We start from the raw sequence: 20,155 nt of genomic DNA, 5'->3' as shown, positions 1-20,155 counted from the left end.
AGACAGAGCAGTTTAATAAAAGAAGTTAGGCGTTATTGTGACATTAGCTTTAATATAAAGCTCATATTAGATGAGAGCTAACTGACTAATAGGGTGTAATAAGGGTAAACAGTGTCAGACCCATCCCCTAAATCAAACAGGCTGCCGTTAGACAGAATGGCTGAGAGGAGACTCTTCCCCCTGACTTCATGCATGATGAGTGGACCACGCCGTAATGAACCACAGGGTCTTACGCTCTGCTGCTTTGTTTTGCTCACAGTGTGAAACATTGGCTCTCTCACACACCTACTCGCCGCCCTCACCACGGAACATGTTGCTGAAACAGATTGCTCTTATGTGGACGGGATTGTGTGCACTGTCCACATCCTGAAATATCCTCTGCTTATTTCCATTAATATCTTATTTCTTACAGTGTATTGCGTAGTGTGAGGGCAAACGAGCAGCTACCCTGAAGGCAAAATTGTTTTTTTTAAGGGATAATGCCAGTTTGTTTACCAGCTTTATCTCCTTAAAAGATAAGATTGTAATTATTCTACATTTTCTTATTGTCAACCAATGACATGGAAAGATCAAAACAAACAAAACCGAAGGAAAGCCAAGGTCGGACAACACAATATGAGCCTGATAAAGCCCGGCCGTACAGACGCTGGGGATGAAAATGAGGTAAATGTGTGATTTGTAATATTTGGCTATATAAATAAAATGGACTTTATTGGAAATGAGCTCTCGGGTGCAACAATTGCTCATCTTACTCTGTGTAGTGTGTCCTAGTGAAAGACAACTGCTGTCCCAACAAAAACACTGAACAGCGTCTGCAATGTGTTCTGTGACGTCGGCCTGTAGGCAAAGCAAGAATGGTTATGCCTGCTGTTGATGGTACTATTACTAGTATGGTACTACTTCATACCATGGGTTAACTTTGTATCTTTAAAATCAGACTTTTCAAAATAAGGTGTCCTTTCTCACTTTAAGAGGCTTAGGTGGTTGACATTTCAGAATAGAGTGTCTCAGATCAGGCGCATTGGATTGAGCATTGTGTTGTCCCTCAACACCTAAAAACATTTGATACAGGTGAGGAATATCTGCAGCTTTTCCACCAAGGGCAGTTCTGTATGTAGTGTGCGCTATGTAGAGCCCACTATCACTGGCAATGAACGATGAATTATTGCAGGTTCACTGTCATTCATAAAAGTGTGTTTACATATGTAAACATGTATCGTTTAGTTAAGTATAATAGTTAATTAGGTATGCAAGGTGGCCGGATTCATGGTAATAACGGAACATGTCAATGCATTACAACAATGAAGATCTGTGGCACATCAGACAACCCATGCTTGTACTACACATGTATTGTTGGTCTTTTCATGGGATTTGTGGATGACTTGCAACCCTGCAGTCTGTCTTCATTTTTGTCAACATTGCACAATATTGCTGTGAGGTCAAGCGGCGCAGATTGTTCAAATTGCATTACCATGCAGTGATAATGTATCATTCACAAAAATAACGGCAGACAATGATGTTCACTGAGATGGATTAAACAACTAAAGTTAGATTTAGCGGTCAAGACTCTGCTAATAGATTTTCTTATCTTACAGACAATCTTTCAGAAGACTGCTTGGCTGCGTAGAGCGGTAGAGAAATATGTAAAAAAAATGTGAAACAAACCAGCCTGGATTGCAGAATGGTTGGATTTAATGTGGAGTTTAATTATGCAATTTGCAGTAAATGGGCTAAAACTAAAACTCCCTTTTAAGTAACAGACAAAAGGTCAATGCTAAAATCTAGACCATGCCTGTCCCCGTTAGAGGACAGTCTCAACACCAGTGCACCCTCGGGTCCTTTGTTGAAGAAAAGCTGCTTTAACTGTCTTAGGCTTTGTGTAGCTGTTGTTCAGTTAATAAACAAAACTGCATCTCTGTTTTTGTGTGGTGTTTCTTTCAGAAACCACCGGTGGTTTTGCTCTCACACACTTTATCAGATAGCGAAGGAGATTGGAGCATCCTTCCTCTGCTGCCTACGTAAGTATCCCTGAACTCTCGGGACTCGGTGCGCATGTCATTAACCAAAGATTTCAGGGTTCCAAATGAGGACAAAATGTCAGATACATTGTGTCTTACACAGTTGAGATTTTGGAGGTTATATTTTGGTTTTGAGGACAGTTTGTTAGCCACATTGGAAGGCTACGAATTGCTGAGAAGCTATTACCGACACAATAACTGTGATCAATTGCCTCACATTATAACAAATGCCCGTCTATAACTGCAAGAATAAGCCTCTTGCTGCAATAACCCAGTGGTCTGAACAGCATGATAACGACGTTAGTTACGGTCGTCTACATGCTCGGGCCTTCTCAAAAACCTAATATGTGTTCAATAATTGTTTTGTGGAGATGTGGAATAACATCTGAATCTGTTTTCTTCCTCCATCATGAAGATTTCAGACATAAATCACCAGAAGCACCCCGTATCATTACAGAGCAGCCCTCGCTGAAAGAAGTCTGTGTGCTTTTGAAGTTTTTTTTTGTCTTTCTGCCCTCTAGGGAGAACTGTGTGGCTGCCTTGATCCGACTGGGTCAAGAGCCTCAGTTGGTTATAGTTCCCCAGACTGGACTGAAATAACAAAAACTGCTCTGTGTAGTTTTTTGTCTATGCATGGCAATGTTCCATTTATTCTTGTTTTATTATTTAACTCTTCTTTTGATGATACTTTTCTTTTTCTTTTTTCAGCTTATCGTACTCCTTCGGGAAAAACTCATCATGGATTGTATTTCTCGAGGAGGAAACAAATGTGAAGATGTCTAAGCTGGTTCAAGTCCTTGCAAAATTTAACAAGAATAAAGTAAGTAGACAATATTTTCTCTCTGCCTGTCTTTGCAGCTCTGTCTCTCTGTGCCAAATTCATCAGCAAGACCAAAGCCTCCTATTCTGAGCTCCAGCTTAGTTGATCATCGGTTCAATTAAGAGATACAGTATCAGTTTGGCTCCAGCTTCGCTGCAGCTGCTGAGCTGCACTGAGCTCTGCCAGCTCACAATGTAGCCTGTCACACATGTCACTCCGTTCTCTACTGTAGCGCTAATCTAAGCTCTGTCTCTCCACTCATGAAATTATTTTTCTTGTATATGGGTCGGTGGCACAGGTCGAATATAAACGCTGGAGTCAGACTGCATTGGGGTTGTAATAAAAATTGTTCTGCATCAATAATTTGTCGGCTTATGCATTTTTTAATTATTCCAAATAACTGCCGCAGTTTAATGTTTTTTTTGTGCTGTTTGTTCTTGTTGACAAGCCTTCACAACACAAGTGTGAGTTGGCTTTCAAGTGACTTTGACCTCTTTCAGTAAAATTCCGCACAGCAATGAATGGAAACCTTATTCATTGTCATCTTGGACTATTTATATCCTGCATGGTGTATCACCTCCAAGTCAGAGGTGGAATTAAATAGAGTTGAGGGGGAGGCTGGGGTCATGTGCTATGGTGAGTGCTTAGCTTGTGATGGCAGTGTCAATGAGGGCTGGGAGGTTGGGAGCAGAGAGAGAACAATGGTTTTAGAGGCGGTGTGTGTGATTTTGAGGCGTTTCTTCCTGCTGGGGGACGGTGAGCATGGTGAAGTTACATGTGGAAGTGTCAAAAGGGTGACTTCTAAAGGGTGGACCCAATAGCAGGACCACTGACATCCGCATACAAAGGCAGGCGACCTCACACTGACACAGAGAAACACACAAGCTAAATACACAATAGGCTGATCAACTGATGACACGCAGGTGTGGTGTAAGAGGCAGGGAATTTCAAAATACAACAGGAAATGAACAAAACAAAACCCAAGACCGTGACAGTAGAGGACAATGGGTTCTGTGATGCTCTTGTTGGTAGCGTTTGTGGATGTAGGTAGTGTGATGATCAAAGGTGAGTTCATTGCCAAAGGACAAGAGTATTCATTATTGTGTGATTATCTACAACCTTATCCTGAGGAGAAGGAGACGGTGGAGTGTGCTGGAATAAGCAAGACAAAAACACCTCTGAGTATAAAGCTATGAAATTGAACAGCTTCCACAAACAGCAGCTTCCACAATGACCATGAAGTTCAATGAACACCTCTGTAAAACGGTTTCAACAAAAACTGAACTCTCAACCTGTATTAACAGTGCGGCTGCTGTATTAGACTGTTGTTGCTGGATGCTTCGAATATACTGGCAACCACGTCAGTGTCTTGAATCAAATATTTCAAATGACTTCATAAGCGCACGTAACCGCCATCAAAACAATAATGTGACATTCTGGCGGAGAGTTAGATGAGAAGATCGATACAACTCTCATATCTGTGCTGTGAAGATGAAGTTAAAGACAGCAGCTGGTTAGCTTAGCTTAGCACAAAGACTGGAAATGGGGGGGGGGGGGGACTGCTAGCATGGCTCTGTCCAAAGCTAACATAAATTTGGCTCCAAGCAGTTTTAAAGCACACCGAGACTTTCCTAAAATGTTGAACTATTCCTTTAACATGAATCTATTCATGTACGTATTTTCTTTGAATATAAGATATTTTTTTTACTCGAGATATGTCATGTTGATTAGAGCCTTTATGGCTACACTACCTGGTATTTCTTGATCTTTTTTCAATCACAACATCTCGTTATTTTCATAGCCGGTGACAAACGTAGTGACAGGAAAGAATTTCAAAGATTTTCTGGCAAGTGCAGTGTGAAAACTCCCAAATTGGGCCAGAAGCTTGATATGTTAATGGTAAAAAAAAAAATAATTTAAACACCTTAAAGTATAGAGAAGTAACCTGCTCTCATGCTAACATCCTGTCACGTACTTGTCATTTATCAGGAGTGGTTTCTTGGTAAGCCCCTCCATGACGAGGAGTCGACCATCATTCATCATTACGCGTTTGCAGAGAATCCCTCCACCTTTAAATATCCAGACTTTGCTGCTGCTTGGGCCGTAAGCACCCCCCTTGTTGTGCGGTGAGTATGTGCAATAAATCTGTTTGTGTCTGTAAAATGTATTCATTCCGTTCTATCACAGCTGTAATATTTGAGGGGTATATGTGTATCCATTTGTTGCATGTTTCAAATAAAGTTCTGTGATTTGTTATTTTAGGCTTGCAAACAAAGTGAGAGATGAGCCGCTGAAATCTGACTTCACCATTGACCTGAAACATGAGGTGAGGTAACACACTTTACAAGTCACACGGTTACCTTCAGACCTGTTGTGTTTGGAAAGTGATGATCAAGCGTCCTGTTTCTCACACTCAAGCCAGCGCCGACTGACTGTAATCTATTTGCACAAAAAGAGCGAGGCATGAAATCCATCTAACCCTGAAGTGAAATCGTATTACTTCGGAGAATTGTCATGGTACAGCATTGAGGTTCTTATTTTTATCACTGAAATGCAGTCAGGGAGGCATCTATGGGGATTTTGTTGGGTAAACACGGCATCAGATTTATCAGACTCAGTCTGGAAAAGGTGGTTTGGCTAGAGATGGCATGAGTTCAGTCCTAGAGATTCAATTATAGTATGGCACTGTATATTCTTTACATGCTAAAAAAATACAAGATGCAATGGGATCTTTTTTTAAATGGAATCAAGGAATGGTAAATTGTTTTAGAAAAACGTTACGTTTGCAGATTATTGGCCCTTCAAGCACCACAATGCACATCAACAACACGCACATGCAACCTCATGCAAGTAGAATAAAGTACAGACAAATGTTGCATGAATCCTCGATGTCAATCCAGTTCACTGTCAGTAGATTAGCTCCAGGCTGTAAGTCAGCAAAACATCATAGTTTCCGGTTTTTGTAGCTTATTCTTCCCGACAGTTGCCAATATTCAGACAGCACTGATTTGACTGTCCTCGTTACGTATTCTCTTACTGTAATGTCTAGATCGTCCCCTGCAGAATAGTTTAAATCCTAGATCTTACTTTGCGCTCCAGTAATACTCGCTAGCTCTCAATTTCTACCTCTCCGTTATCCCCTTATCTGTTTTGTTAGGCATCTTAAATATTGCTGTGAGAGAAACAGCTGATGTTGTATTTACTAGGAAAGAAGACTGAAAACATAAAGCTTATAATGCTCATATTAAAGCACTAATGCCTTAAAGATTGCATCTTGTCTTCAGATCAAATATCAATCTGTGTTATTACAGGTTGCTCTGTATATCTGGGACAATGGGAACGGTCCTCCTCTCACTGCTGTCCCTGAGCTGTGCACTGAGCCGGAGGACTCCCCCCAGACCCGCCACTGTGCCACCGCTCTGAGCACCGAGCCTCCTCTGTGTGTGAGTACTGCATTTGCTCTGTGTGCAGATCAATTAGATTGTCCTCGATTCCCAGGAGATGGTCAGGGAACAGAATTAAGCAACATAAAACAGAGGGCGCTTCGCTTGAAGATGCTGGCAGTTCTTGCGTTGATGTACGATATTCGGGCATGCTCACGGCCGCAGCACCAATACTTCACAGTGCAGCACGGCCTTGGATATGATTGCCTTTATCCACCATTCAGCAGAACACTGTGCATTAACCCCAAAAAGACAGGAGGACATGCTAAATTTGATTTATTCATCCGCCAGGAAAGAAACTAAGCCACAACATCCTTCAACATCCTCCCATAATCTAGAGTTACATCTGACTATTTTTGATATTCCTCTCAATGTGTTAAAGTTTATCCATCTCCAATACTGACTTGGTGTCAACAAATACTAACCTTAGAAGTAGTTTTAACAGGTTTTTGATCATCTTCCGTTAGATTTATCCTTTCATCCACAGCTGGTGACTAGCGGCTCTCAATCGCTCCTTTATCCTCTTTACCTCTTTATCTCTGTTGTTAGTCATCAGAATTATTTTACATGAGCACATATTTTGGGATGAATTTAAAATAAAGCACAAGGGTATAATATATTGATTTGGCTATTTCAACATTAGACATAATGATCAGGTCGCAAAGTAAGTACGGACAGTGCTCTCAGTGTCATGTACAAAATAACTAGTTTAGTCTACTTCAAATCAAAGTGTCTGTGCATTTGCATTCATTGTAAAAAGAAAGAGAATACTGTTACAGTATGTTATTGTGGCATGCTTTGCCACATTACACCCGATATATTGTCAGTATTATGTGTTCTCTCGCTGTGAGCCGATTAGAAGGTGTCAGCCATCCGTTAGCCGGCAGTTGTTGACCTCACGTGCGCCCTAAAACGATCAATAATGTTAAGAAGAACAGCAGGGATGTGTGCTTGACTGTAGCTTTCTCGAGAGTAGGTGAGGGGAGTGAAATTTGGGATGCGAGAACTACAGCAGAAAGTATCCCAATTCTGCGTTTCCCTCCCTCCCCCTCTTAGATCTGCCAGAAAAGAAATCCAATCTGATCTTCTCATTTGTGATTCAAATCACATTCTGCATGTGCATATGCGGTTTAGATTCTGATACATATTTGTTGCAGTCTGAATTGTCAGATTTATATTAATGCATTTTTCACCTCCCGGTGGAATCACTATCCTCATAAAACGGCATTCATTTGACCAGCAATAGGACAAAGACTTATGCAGCCAGTGGAGAATCGTGAAGGTCACAGGGAGAAGTTTCCATTCAGACCAAACAAGAGGGGACGTATCGTAATCAGACAGTTTTCGAAACACTTGCAAGACAAATTGCCAACAGGGGACCGCTGTGTCAACAAAGAGTCAAAAGCCTCAAGTGGCAGATTCAAGGAGGCAAGTCAGTCAACAAAGTCAACAAAGTGGCCGAGGCAGCAAAAACATGTCCTTTTTATTTCAGGCAATAAACCTATAGTGGTATTGCTGCTCTCTGCATTTCAGCACGGAGGCACACATTTGTATCAGACGTGAGTCTTTTTATAAAATGAGTGAAAACAGAGAAAAAGAGCCTGCTTACAGTACACACTGTCCTGTAATACTTGGATGAGAGTCTGTCTGACGGTGCTGTCAGTGTAGCTGGATGTTCTGTATGATCAACATTTGTAGATTCTCAAATATGTTGCTCTATAACTGCCGCATGTGTAAGTAAACAACTGTTTCCTAACAGGAAATGAATACAAAAAAGAATGACGAGTTGCTGCCCTAATTTGTACATTATTGATTTAAATTCCAACTTGTGTTTTTTATGATGCTCAGGCGTCATCAGGGCACAAGCGTTACTTTACATCACATCCTTGGAAAAGGGATGGTTTGCGCAGCAGCCGCTGACGTTTCTAATGTAGCGTACGCTGTTAATGCATTCTGTCTGTTGTTGATTTAGTGAATCTCTCTGTGTGACTGTTTGAGTTTGTGAAACAGTCCAGCCTCGTTCGTTTTGCACTGCATGTGGTAACAAAGGGCTCAGAGATGCGCACAGATCATCATCTTTCCCTGTCTCACTTGTTGCTCGTCTTTTTACTCCCAAGGCTTTTACATTTTGCAAACGTACACCTAATTCAGCATAAAGTCCTTCATTTTCTACACATGCTGCAGTGTTATCAGCTGCTCTTTCTGTAGTTTCAGAGGGAGAACAAAGACAGATGACCTCAGACAATTTACAGAAATATCCAATTCTAATTTCACTTTGAAGATAACAGCTCCCACAGATCACTTAGACACTGAATATTGCCTGAAACACTCAATTTCAACCATTTGGCTAAGCTGCATGCACAGTAAAATAGATTCTGTGTAATCATAAATGATTTATGTTCATGTGAGCATTTCTTTGATTCATGTCTCCTGTTTTCATCAAAGGGGGAGCCTGTAAATAAAGAAGATATATTTGTTGCTGTGAAAACGTGTAGGAAGTTTCACAGTGAAAGAGGTAAGTCACACTCCCACTCTTACAGAATCCCCCAAAGATGCACAATTTCCTTTTAAAATGGCACGTGCTTTTGTCTTGTTGTTTACTCGTAATGGATTTGTTTTAATGTGTGACTATAAAAGGTCTTTAGCGTATCATCACAATAGAGTCTTTTATTGAATTTTTCCACCGTTATGTCTGAATGGATTTGATAATATTAAGGCTTATTAAAAAAAATAATTTGGAGTGCTAATTGCATCCTGCAGATATTAAGAAATGACTTATTGATTTGAATCGGTTTATTTGCAAGCCTTGCTTGAAATTACGCTATCTGTGAATCTGCTTCTCTTTTAAACCCGATAACAATGTAGCCGGTTCAGTCAACAGATCAAATTGCAGATTAATTTCAGAGGGATCAGACAAATTGTACACTTCATTCAAAGAGTGTCACTCAAAAGTAATTGCACTAATTACCTTAATTACCATTTCCTCTGGCAAGCTGCCATCATCTGTTTCAAGATGAAATGAATATCAGATTTATGTATCAACGGTTAGCTTAGATCAAGAAGCTAAAGACATGAAATAGCCTCGTATTTCATTTACAATGTCACTAAGTGCTTCTTCTTCTTTATCTGTAGTGATTATACACAGTAGTACAAAAACAATGATATGGACATGAAAAGGCGCAGTCATCTATTTAGAAATTAGAGTTGGAAAAAGAAAGGTCTCTTACAATCTGATGTGGTTGCAGAGTTTTTCTGTTATTTTCTTTTTATGGTAGCTGAGAGATTTGTTGGGTTTTATTGTATCAAATCCGCACACAACACACTTTTCCAAATATTCTCCCGAACACCAAAACAAAAGAAATTGTAATTCCTACGTGGGACAAAACATACTCAATTCAATAAAAGCATATCACACAAATGTCTTATGTATAAAAATGAAGAGTGCTGTGCCTCTGCTTCATTACAGTCTCAATTGCAGGTTGTGACATGCATGTTGAATAGTACAATGTAGTGTAGTAATATAGTACATTCATTTGGTACATTTGTACCGAAATACTAAGTACAGTCACCATTTGCTTAAAAGGAATTTTAAAAAGTATCTTGTGTCCTTCTGTAACTCAGTACCAGTAGTCTGAAATGAAGTTTTGCTTTCCACGTGTTGGTTGTGTAGTTGGAAGATGTGTGGGTTGGCAGCATGTTTTAATGTGTTTTCAAACTGATCCTTAACATCTATTGATTGTCTGCTACAGTACGACAGGCAGTAAACCTCTGACCTGCATGATGCACTTTTGGTATATGTGGCGATATTTAGCACTTAATTGTCTTTCCTTTTCTTCATGAGTTCAGTTCAGAGCCTTAAAACGAAGCGAAGGCCAGCCAACCCAACTTTTGTTCTTCTTTGGTTCATTCTTTCAGTGTTCGATATGCCACTCTGATTCACTTTTGTTGATTTATGAGAGTTGAACACAGCCTCGAGCTGCTGCTGTGAATCTCCGGGTATTCTGTGTTTCTCAGCCCGCGTACACTCTCGCCTCAACAACCCAGAAACTCATCACAAAACCTCCAGATCTCATCAGTCAGGTTCCAATCAAATCTACTGGAAAACTGTCGGGGGGGGGGAGAGAAAAAACTGCTGCAACTGCAGAGAGTGCTTTTTTTTTTTACAGGATGTAAAGGTTTTGTGATTTTAACCATTAATAACACAAATGGAACATTAAGTGGCAAGGATTTAAACGTATTTAAACTTGAATTACTCAAATGACAAAAGGTGTCGTACACTCCACACTGTATCTGTGTCATACACATAATACCGAGGTCTGTTTTCGTGTCTTAGTTATCTGGAACCTTTCAACAAGGTGGGTTGATTAAAGACTAAATAAATCAACCTTTCTGTTGACAGGAAGAAGCATCAGAGAAGCAACGTATAGCCATACATATGAAATAATCATTTGCACAGAACCAGAGGTCTGCTTGTGGTGAAACTTGGTGAACACTATTGATTTTTCTCCCTTTTGCTTTAGTTCCAGTGATAAAGAAGACTTGGGAAAAGGATGCCTTCTTTTTAGAGTACTACAGTGACCATGCTGATCCTTCAATACCAACCATTAATTTAGGAGTCCCGAATACTGAAAGAGGTAAGTGCTCCCTTTGCAGGCTTTTGATGACACAGCTCTGATGAGTACTCGATTCTGATTGGTCAATAACGGCATGCTAAGGTCTGTTATTTCTTTATAGCTTTTTTACTATCAGACCATTGCTATGTACGATTTCTTTTTCATCTCCGTGCTCAGCGAGTGGACTACTTTTTCAAAGGGGATGCCAATAAAATCGTCTTTAAATCAAAAGCTACACGAAATGTCAAACCAAGGTTGAACCTTTATTTGACATTTTTGTCAATTGTGTTGGTATCTTTTCAAACTATTGCACGCCTTCTTTTATGTTTCCCCGAATAATTCTGAGTTGATAAATGGACCGGTGCCTTCAGTTTGTTCTTGAGTGTGAAGAGCTTCTCTCTGAGAGCTATAAACTGCACATTTACTCACCTGAAGCTTGGCCAACATCCACTGCTGAATTGCAGGACTGTCCGTATTTAATGAAATGTTTGCTCCAGATATTTGTTTGGTTAAGAGCTGGTGATAATATGTTTTTGTGGGGCGTTTGGGGCTCAGGAGGGAGAGTGGGTCGTCCACTAATCGGAAGACCGACGGGTCGATCCGCGGCTCCTCCAGCTCGCATGTCAAAGTGTCCTTGGGCAAGATACTGAACCTCAAATTGCACCCGAAGGCTGTGCCATCAGCGTGTGAGTGAGCGTGAATGGCAGCCTCTGCTATCGGTGTATCGATGTGTGTGTGTCAATGTTGACATGTAGTGTAAAGCGCTTCATGTTCAGGAGAATAGAAAGTCACTCTATAAATGCTCATCACTTTAATTCTCAATTGATTTTTAACCAGACATTTTTGAAACACACCTTTTAAAGTGTTGTTTTAAAGGAATAGCTTGTCAATTTTGAAACACGTTTCTCGAGAGTTATATGGGCTGTTTCCCCCCGTTTCCAGTCTCTATGCTGAGTTAGATTAGTTTCTACACACATGACAGCGGTGCACATATTCTCGTTGAAATTTATTTTATTAAGCCGGTGAGAGCATTTCCCATATTGTCAAACTATTCCTTCAAATCCACATCCATCATTATTAATTAAGTGTTAATATCATCTAACAGAATAGAAGTTTGAGAAAAAATATTTTTAAACGATGCAAAAGACATCTTCAATATTTATGTTTCATGTAATGGTGCAGACACAAAAAACATGTTGTCACATGTATAGGAACAAGCAAGTACAGAACATGTATCTTATAGTATTTATTTTTACACCAACTCAAAAGTAAGTTGAAATCAAGAAGCAAAGAAAACAAGAAAACAAAGCCCACAGTGGATCTTGATATATGTGCGCGGGGTATGGCTGAATGGGAAATCCTGGAACAGAGAAGGAAAACGCAATCGGCAGCTGGGAGAGCCTGGTGAATCCTTCAGCTTTTCCCGAGGGAAATGCTAGACGCGAGAAATCCATAATGAATAATAAACAGAAACAAGTATGAGAACATCAACCGCTCAAAGCAGTCCAGGGTAGCTTGCAAAGACGGCAGTAGATCTCTGCGTCTCTTCTGGTTGCCTGTGCCAGAGGCCACTTTGGCTATTTTACAGGACCTTAGACCTCTTATGTTGCACCTTAATGAGATGATGCATAGCATAGGCTGTAGCCGCTTTCAGCCAACTGGTGGGGGTTGTTGTTCAAGAGTCTTGTTTAGTCTCTTCAGGTTCTGTCTGCAGGCAGCTCCGATATTTAACAAGGGCCTCTTTGCATTGAGGCAGTGACTGATGCAAACTACTCGCAGGAACATGCGGACTAGTCTCTTGCAGAGCCGAGCCTCGTCGAGAATAAAAGTCAACCTTTCCTTGTAAAGCCACTCTGTTATCTGTCCAGTTTGTTGTTGATATGCAACCCCCGTGCATGAGGGCCGCCTCATCTCCACCTCGCCGTGGATAGTGACAGGTCTCAGCTGCTTCCTGCTCTGTAACAAATCCACCACCAGCTCCTTTGCCTTCCCGACTCTGAACTACAGGTAGTTCGTGCACCAATTGTCAATGCTCTTAGATTTCAGGCATACTACTGGATCATCACTGAAGTAATCACATTGGATTCTTTGAAATCAAATGTTCATGGGAAATATCCACATGGACCATCTGATTTAAGAAAGTTTGATCAGATTTCTGGAGATGCGTCTCGGCCCCAGCTGCTCAAATCTGATTTCAAACCTTTACGTCACACCTCAATGTCACATTCAGAACGATGTTACCCCCGTCAGCTAACCACAAGACAGCAGCGGGGATCAGCAGGGATGGAGGAGTTTCACTCTGCGACGAGATATTGTTGTTCTGTGAAGAGCAAGACAATCTGTCTTTTGTCCAGCCTGCTGCTTGTTATGTCTCCTCCGTATCTGGTGGTAAAATGCCACCAGTAAATGCAAATGTTTTGTTTACACCATTGCTGCAACCACTGACCTTACGGACGCATCTCATGAAAGTAGAATCATGACTGCAGAGCCTCTCGAGATGGCAGACCTACAGTGTAAAGTTGGAGGTGACTATAAAATCCCAGAGGCCACCACAGGGCCTCTCTCCTGCTTCTAATGCATCCCTACATCATCACTACATGTGTAATTGTTTGAAGTCAGGCCACTTTTGACCCTAAGAAATGATTAAAGATGTTACGACACAGTGAATGGTTCGGGTTCATTGTATGTGGGAACATGTTCATACTGTGCAGGGATAGACCTAATAGAGCCTCGTGGTTTAAATACGTCATTAAACCCTGGCTGCTTTATTGTTTGCCTTTTCCTATTTCTTTTATTAATTGGTGTATTATATTGACCTACCCATTGCATGGTTTTCATCCCATTGGTGGTTGTCAGAATAATAATTATACAGAAAGAATGTCCAGTTCACCTGCATTTACACACATAACAGGCTGAGAATATAATAACGTCCAGTACAACAACGCTATCTGAAGCCTAGAAAATGGTCATACATGGAGAGCTGTTGAAGTAGATTGCATTCGATAAGGGATGCAATAACAATCATTTTCATTATTGTTACTGTAAATCTGACATAAAAATGAACATGTTTACATGCTTATTTTCTTACATCTGTCTACGTCTGTCTGAATATTCCTGTATTCACCCTCTTTAACGACTCTAGTTAAGCCTCCCTTAACTGACTTTGTGCAAGGTGCACCTTTACAAAGGTAGTTCTCAAGCCGTGGGGGGTGGTACATTCTAATGCGTGTGACATAGGAAGAGGAGCCACATCTGATTGGCTTGTTGAATCACATGTTTTCTGATCCATTGCAGCCCACAAAGACGCTGACTGGCTTGTCTTATTTCACAGTTTGTGGGGATGGTCGGCACTCCGGCTACCCATATGTATGTGCACAAGCACTGAAAAAGGTATTTTTCATGATATGTCCCCTTTAAGTTTACTCTGATTTAATATATAGATAGAAAAAAGAATCAAATCCTCATATTTGACAATGTGGAACTAGCGAATGAATCGATTAACTGACTCATAGTTGCAGCTCTAGTGCGTAGATAAACCGGGAACCTATTCTGACCCAAAGATATGTTCAATGGTCTTCTATTCTTTCCCATTAAGCAGAGCATCATTAATAATCCAGATGTTTAGTTGATGTTGGTCATGATATTGTGCCCCACGCTGCAGATACTGGGCACAACAGGTGATGTGTGCTCCCATTCACGGTTTGCTTACTCCCAAGCTGGCAGGCTGACAGCTGGTTATGCCATGACAGATAAAAAAAGAAATCAAGTGCAAGTTGTCCGGCTTCTCAAACCTGCTCATTTGCATAAGTCGACACGTTACCTAGCCCAGAGCACTGAGAGTTGCTTGCGAGTTTGATGTCTCACACCAGAGAAAGCCACGGCTCTGCTCCTTTCAACCAATAAATGATGCTGTTACTGAAGTCTTTTCCTCTAATTTTGCCTTCCACTGCATGCCAGGAGTTTTACTTTCCGAGAGGCAACAATTGAGTGTTGGAAGTTTGGCAGCAATCCACGATGCCATCATCAAAGCGGGGGGATTTTCTGTAGTTTGGTAAGCAGCCAGATACTGAAGCTACTTTCAGTTTAGTAACTATGCGTACTGTCAATCAAACAAAGCACTCTTAATTTCCATCCTGGAATACGGACAGGATGATGGACAGGGGTGTGATTCAGGTGTATAGAAAAAGGGAGGTTTTAAAGATGAATGACCTTTGATTAAACAGCGCCATGTCAACAGAAAATCTCATTTGTACTATACCGTATATTTGAAAACACATATGCAATGGAGTCAGTCACGTAGGGGTGAGGTAAAGCCACTCGCCACTCTGCTAATCAGATAAGCATGCACTAAAATGATACATGGCTGAGGTCAAATGAAAAATGAGCAGTTTTATCTATCCCTCGGTGCCGAATACCCACATGATACCAATCAATTATCAGACTAGAATTGAGATAAAGTCGGGACATACATATTTACTTCCTCTTTTTTGAGCCCTTTCTGTTCCTCCGTGACCTCAGGACTTTTGGTAATAGTTGCTGCTTGACTCAACAGTCAACGGGCATCAATATGTCAGGAATCTGTGGTCACCCACATTATCCTATATTTTTTCACCTTCCACTGACTTCATTGATTCCACTGACTTGCCAGCGCTTTGACTATAGCACTAATGTAGGCTTGTAAAATACAATATTTCCGTATATTTTGAAGAGAATGGTCAGACCTTAGCTAATAGCTATTATTTAGCTCATCCATTTTAAACGGAGAGATACATACTATGCATGAAACATAAAGAAAACTGACCTACAGTCTAGTTTAACCAAAAAGAATACATTCACTTGGTTGCCTCCGGTATAAAGCTTGGACCCCATTCAAAAACGGTCTGGGTAATGGCGCTGCCATCTGTAGTCACAAAGAAATATGAAGTCTGGTAAAAACACAAAAAGTATATACTGTATATATATATATATTTTGAAAGTGGAAAAATAAACTCAACAGTCTGAGGTTGCAAGTTTTTTGATACAGTCAAGACCGAGCAAGTGAGGGTGATGCAAGAGCTTGAAATGGGAAAATGGCGTAGGAATTTAATCAAGTAAATACTCAGCTATTCATGGTCAAGTGTCTTATTCCGGGAGAAGACCCGGTATATGGAAGACACTTCTGAGGAGCTTTATGCTCAAGTAAACGTAGCAGTGGTAGGTCTCTTTTTTTTTGTGCCGACATTGTAATGATAGATACTGCATCTTTCCATGCCCCGGAACGGCGCTCACTAACCTCCTCCAACTAGAAATACGATTACCAGGCTTGTATGGAAATCTGCCTCTAAAAGTGAATTTTGGGATTTTATTCCTGTCAGCGGTTCAAGGTGTCCTTACTTATTCTATATTCAGATACTCGGAAAAAAACACCGTGGGTGCCTTATAAATAAAACAGTACGGTCTCAGTATTCTTTGTGATGCTTGCCACCAGGGATTTCCATGTCTCAGCCCTGATGGTGCGCAGATATTGGGATTCTGATGAGAATATCTCTTATGGTTCCGTGTTGTGTACTACCACGTCACTGTTTTTGTTTTTGGGAGTTGGCAGAACATTTTGTTCCATCTGGCAGTCATGTCAAACATGCCAGAGTAAAATTTTGATCTGCCTGGCGAAACATACCTTATTATGTCTTTGAGATGCCAGAATGTAGACAACAGCTTTCTCTCTGCTCACAAAGCTCTGGAGGACACATCCTTGCATTGGAGGGATTTTCTTTCATGCTGTACAATATGAATCTTAACAAGGTGGCAAAGTCATTTTTGCCCCTTTTTAATGTTTGACACTTGTTTTATCACTGCAGTGTGGCTGAGGTGTCCGCCTACAGCCCCGAATGCTTTTGAGGTGTCCTTGAGGAGAATGCAGAACCGCTACTTTGTAACTTGTAAAGCATGCAACTGTCAAGTTCATGCTAAAATAGAAGCGAAAGTTGCAAATGTACTGCATCCTTATTAGGTTTGGGCTCCGTAGTCGCGCTCATTTGTATCGCCTCCTCAAAGGCTCCTTTCAAGAGAACGAAAGTCTAATTAACAAATTGTTGTTTTCATATTGCTTTAAACACTATCGGTCACATCTAATGTTTGTTTTTTTTCTCATCAGGCATCGAAGCTGTTGTCTTATGTAATGTCTTCTCCTCAGTATAATGTTGCTGTTTTCTTAGTTAGTAATTGTGACAGTTGTTTAGCTTCCAAATCCATAAGCATTAGCGTAATTTACGACTCCTGTTCCTCCGTATGTATTTGTGCGTATGCAGGCGCGTGTGTGCGCATGTAAATACCTGCTTATGCCAAGTGTGTTTTTTTCTTACCACGGCAGGGTCATTTATCTTTGTAAACCAGAATACAGCACATGGTCAATATGTGATTAAGTCGTACAGGCCAGTGTATTGATAGCATGTCTCTTTTTGCAGGCCACTGCGGGAAAACTTTTGCAATCCTTCAAAGATTTCTAAGCGGCGCTGTCCCGGACACCAAGTGGCTCCTTGTCGTGGATGATGACACACTTATCAGGTAGATTTTCATCATCTGGAAATGAGTTTTCAACGTGGCGTTTCTTCACCTTCTTTTTTTTTTCTCAACTGGGACACAGCATCTCATTCTTTAAATGCCATGCTTTCATGTTTCTCCGAGTTTGAGTGACATTTACTCATACATTTTGTAACAGATTCTGTCTCACAGCCATGAAAAGGTCTGCCGAGTGAAAGAATGAAGTCATTTTGGGAAAATGAGTTCCAGAGATATTACCATCTTGTCGAACATCTGAAAAGCTCGGTGCATAAATCGAAGTCCGGCTGGCTTCACTAGCTATATATCTGTCAGGTTGCCCCTTTATGTGGAAGCCCCTGGATGTGTAATGGTGCATGAGGGACAGCAGTTCTTTCACCTTCTAAATGGACGGTTTCATATGTGTGTACGGCGCGGGCATTTGTGTATAATGATTATGAGCGCAGGATGAGTTTGATCTGTGCTTCCTTCAGCCTCTCCCGACTGCAAGTCTTGCTGAGCTGTTACAACCCCTCTGAACCAGTGTGTCTAGGGGAGAGGTACGGCTACGGCCTGAGCCAAGGCGGCTACAGCTACATCACGGGAGGTGGAGGGTGAGTATCTCCGCTCGGGGAATAATGATGAAAGATACAGAGGCGGCGGAGGGACTGTAAAATATGTAATGGAAAACCTGTAATCTGTAATTTACTGATAAACCGTTTCAGTTCAGTTTAAACGTGTGTTGCTTCCTTAAGGGACATCGTGGTTTGCAGGCTGCATAAAAGACACTCAATAAAAATATGGAATCACCGCAAAATACAGCAAACGGTTGATAAGACAAGATAGGGAGTCGATGCTTAATATTCACACTACATTATACAAACTGCAAGACAACATATAGGACTAATATAATAATTCCAAAGGGCCGATATTTGTGTTATTGCATGCAAGAAGAAGTGGGCAATAAGCACAAGTTGCATGTGAGCTGTCAGTGCTGGAGGGAAGCTGTGCAACAGACACATCTTGGGCTGTGAGTGAGCTCCGTGAGGAACTATTTACGGACACTTCAGTCTCTGTGACACTTTACAGCACTGCAACTGCCAGTTTTCTCAAAAGTGATATCTTCTAATAACTGTTATAAGTGGAGATGAGTGATATTTCTTTTTTTTTTTTGGCAACCCAAGATTTGTTTTTTCAAGTGTAATTGGGTCTCTTTCCAAAGAGATGTCACATCATTGTTGTGCAGAGCTGATTCACACCATATCAAACCATATCTCCCTCTCAGCTTGATTTTCAGTCTCACTCACTTACACTGTCGCCCCTCTGTGACTGAGTGAAATAAGCATGCTGAACAAGATGACAGCTGAAAGATATACTTGTTATTTTCTGGCCATTTCCAACATTTGCTGCCAAACTGATCATTTACGGTGCAGCTAAAAATCAGCCGTCCCATGTATCTATTTTAACATTGGTGATGTCCGTCTCTGTGCTGCTGCAGTATGGTGTTCAGCAGGGAGGCTGTGGTCCGACTTCTTGACAGCGGCTGCAAGTGCTACAGCAATGACGCGCCGGATGACATGGTGCTGGGAATGTGCCTCAATGCCGTCGGACTTCCCGTCACACACAGTCCACTCTTCCACCAGGTTGTCGTCACACTGTTACAATATATTCTTTGTGTCTCCGTCTGTGTGTATTTGTACCACTGTTGGTGGGATTGATATGGCTTATTTTCTTTTGGAATGAAATCCAATCCAAATATTTACTGGAAATACTTTTCTTGAGCTCGGTGACAAATCATCTTCTCTTCAGTGCCTGTTCAGTTCAAGGAGAAATGTTGCAGTGAGATTTGTGATGCCTTTAAACGAATGTACTGCAGAGAAAGTCAGATTTCATCACAGCTTTTACAGACTCATCATCCTGAGACAGATGGAAACCTCTATCTTATTGGTAGTCGACAACAAAACTGGCTGGTATCTGATGTTCAGGAGCCCTCACAGGTGTTTTCAGTTTTTCCAGCTGATTCGACCCCTGCTTATGCAGCGTTTAAGTCATATCTTAGACCGCTTTGCGGTACTTGTAATTTTACCTTGGAGATATCGTGAATTTCTGACAGCCACCGTATCTCCCATCTGGCAAACAGGATAAAAAAAAAAAATGACTGCAAAGCTTGCAGTTACGTGAGGATTTTCCAGCTCTAACCCTTCTGCTGACACAATGTAATTGCGGCATCATGTCACATTCACGTCACACAGGATGGATGGTAAAGATGGAAAAGATTCCCGAGGGTATAACTTGCTACTATGCACATCATTGGACGACTCAAGATGGTTGCAGGATTGGTTTTGTGAAGGTTAAAAACGCTGTGCAATGATATCATAGCTCTATATCAATTAATATGGGTGTAATTACTTTGAATGATTGATCTGAATGGGCATCCATATGTTAACCCTTTCAGGACGTATTGTTAAGTATGTGTCTGAGACATTTTGACTTCATCATAGCTGGAAAAGCACATGTGTTACTCATAACATTAACAATGGCTCTGCTCTATTCAAGTGTCCCAGTTTGCCATGGCAGTGTCACAATGAGCCAGCAACTGAAGCAGCTCAAAGGAAATCATCCATCATTAATTTTATTACAAACCACACTTGAGATTTTCCTTCTATGACGGGTCAAAATGAGTTCTGTAAGAAAATTGATTGAAATGCACACTCACACAGTCTGGCTTGGAGTGCTAATAAGCAG

At 41.0% G+C, this 20,155-nt stretch overlaps 1 protein-coding gene across 1 annotated transcript in view; it reads left to right on the top strand.

Moving 5' to 3' along the window:
• The window catches only part of b3glcta (beta 3-glucosyltransferase a), a gene marked incomplete at its 5' end in the record, with an annotated part of 56,042 nt that overhangs the window by 34,835 nt on the left and 1,052 nt on the right, over positions 1–20,155 (top strand). The window contains 10 exons of the mRNA XM_079165781.1: positions 1,942–2,018; positions 2,727–2,838; positions 4,828–4,964; positions 5,101–5,164; positions 6,150–6,281; positions 8,727–8,796; positions 10,802–10,915; positions 17,338–17,437; positions 17,905–18,024; positions 18,909–19,053. Coding sequence (XP_079021907.1) covers positions 1,942–2,018; positions 2,727–2,838; positions 4,828–4,964; positions 5,101–5,164; positions 6,150–6,281; positions 8,727–8,796; positions 10,802–10,915; positions 17,338–17,437; positions 17,905–18,024; positions 18,909–19,053 — 1,071 coding nt within the window. The remainder of the gene's footprint in view (positions 1–1,941; positions 2,019–2,726; positions 2,839–4,827; positions 4,965–5,100; positions 5,165–6,149; positions 6,282–8,726; positions 8,797–10,801; positions 10,916–17,337; positions 17,438–17,904; positions 18,025–18,908; positions 19,054–20,155) is intronic.

The sequence above is a fragment of the Pholis gunnellus genome (assembly GCF_910591455.1).
Source record: "Pholis gunnellus genome assembly, chromosome: 9".
In the NCBI taxonomy this organism is placed as follows: domain Eukaryota; kingdom Metazoa; phylum Chordata; class Actinopteri; order Perciformes; family Pholidae; genus Pholis; species Pholis gunnellus.
Note: the sequence above shows the minus strand (reverse complement) of the source record. Positions and strands in the feature narration are given on the sequence as shown.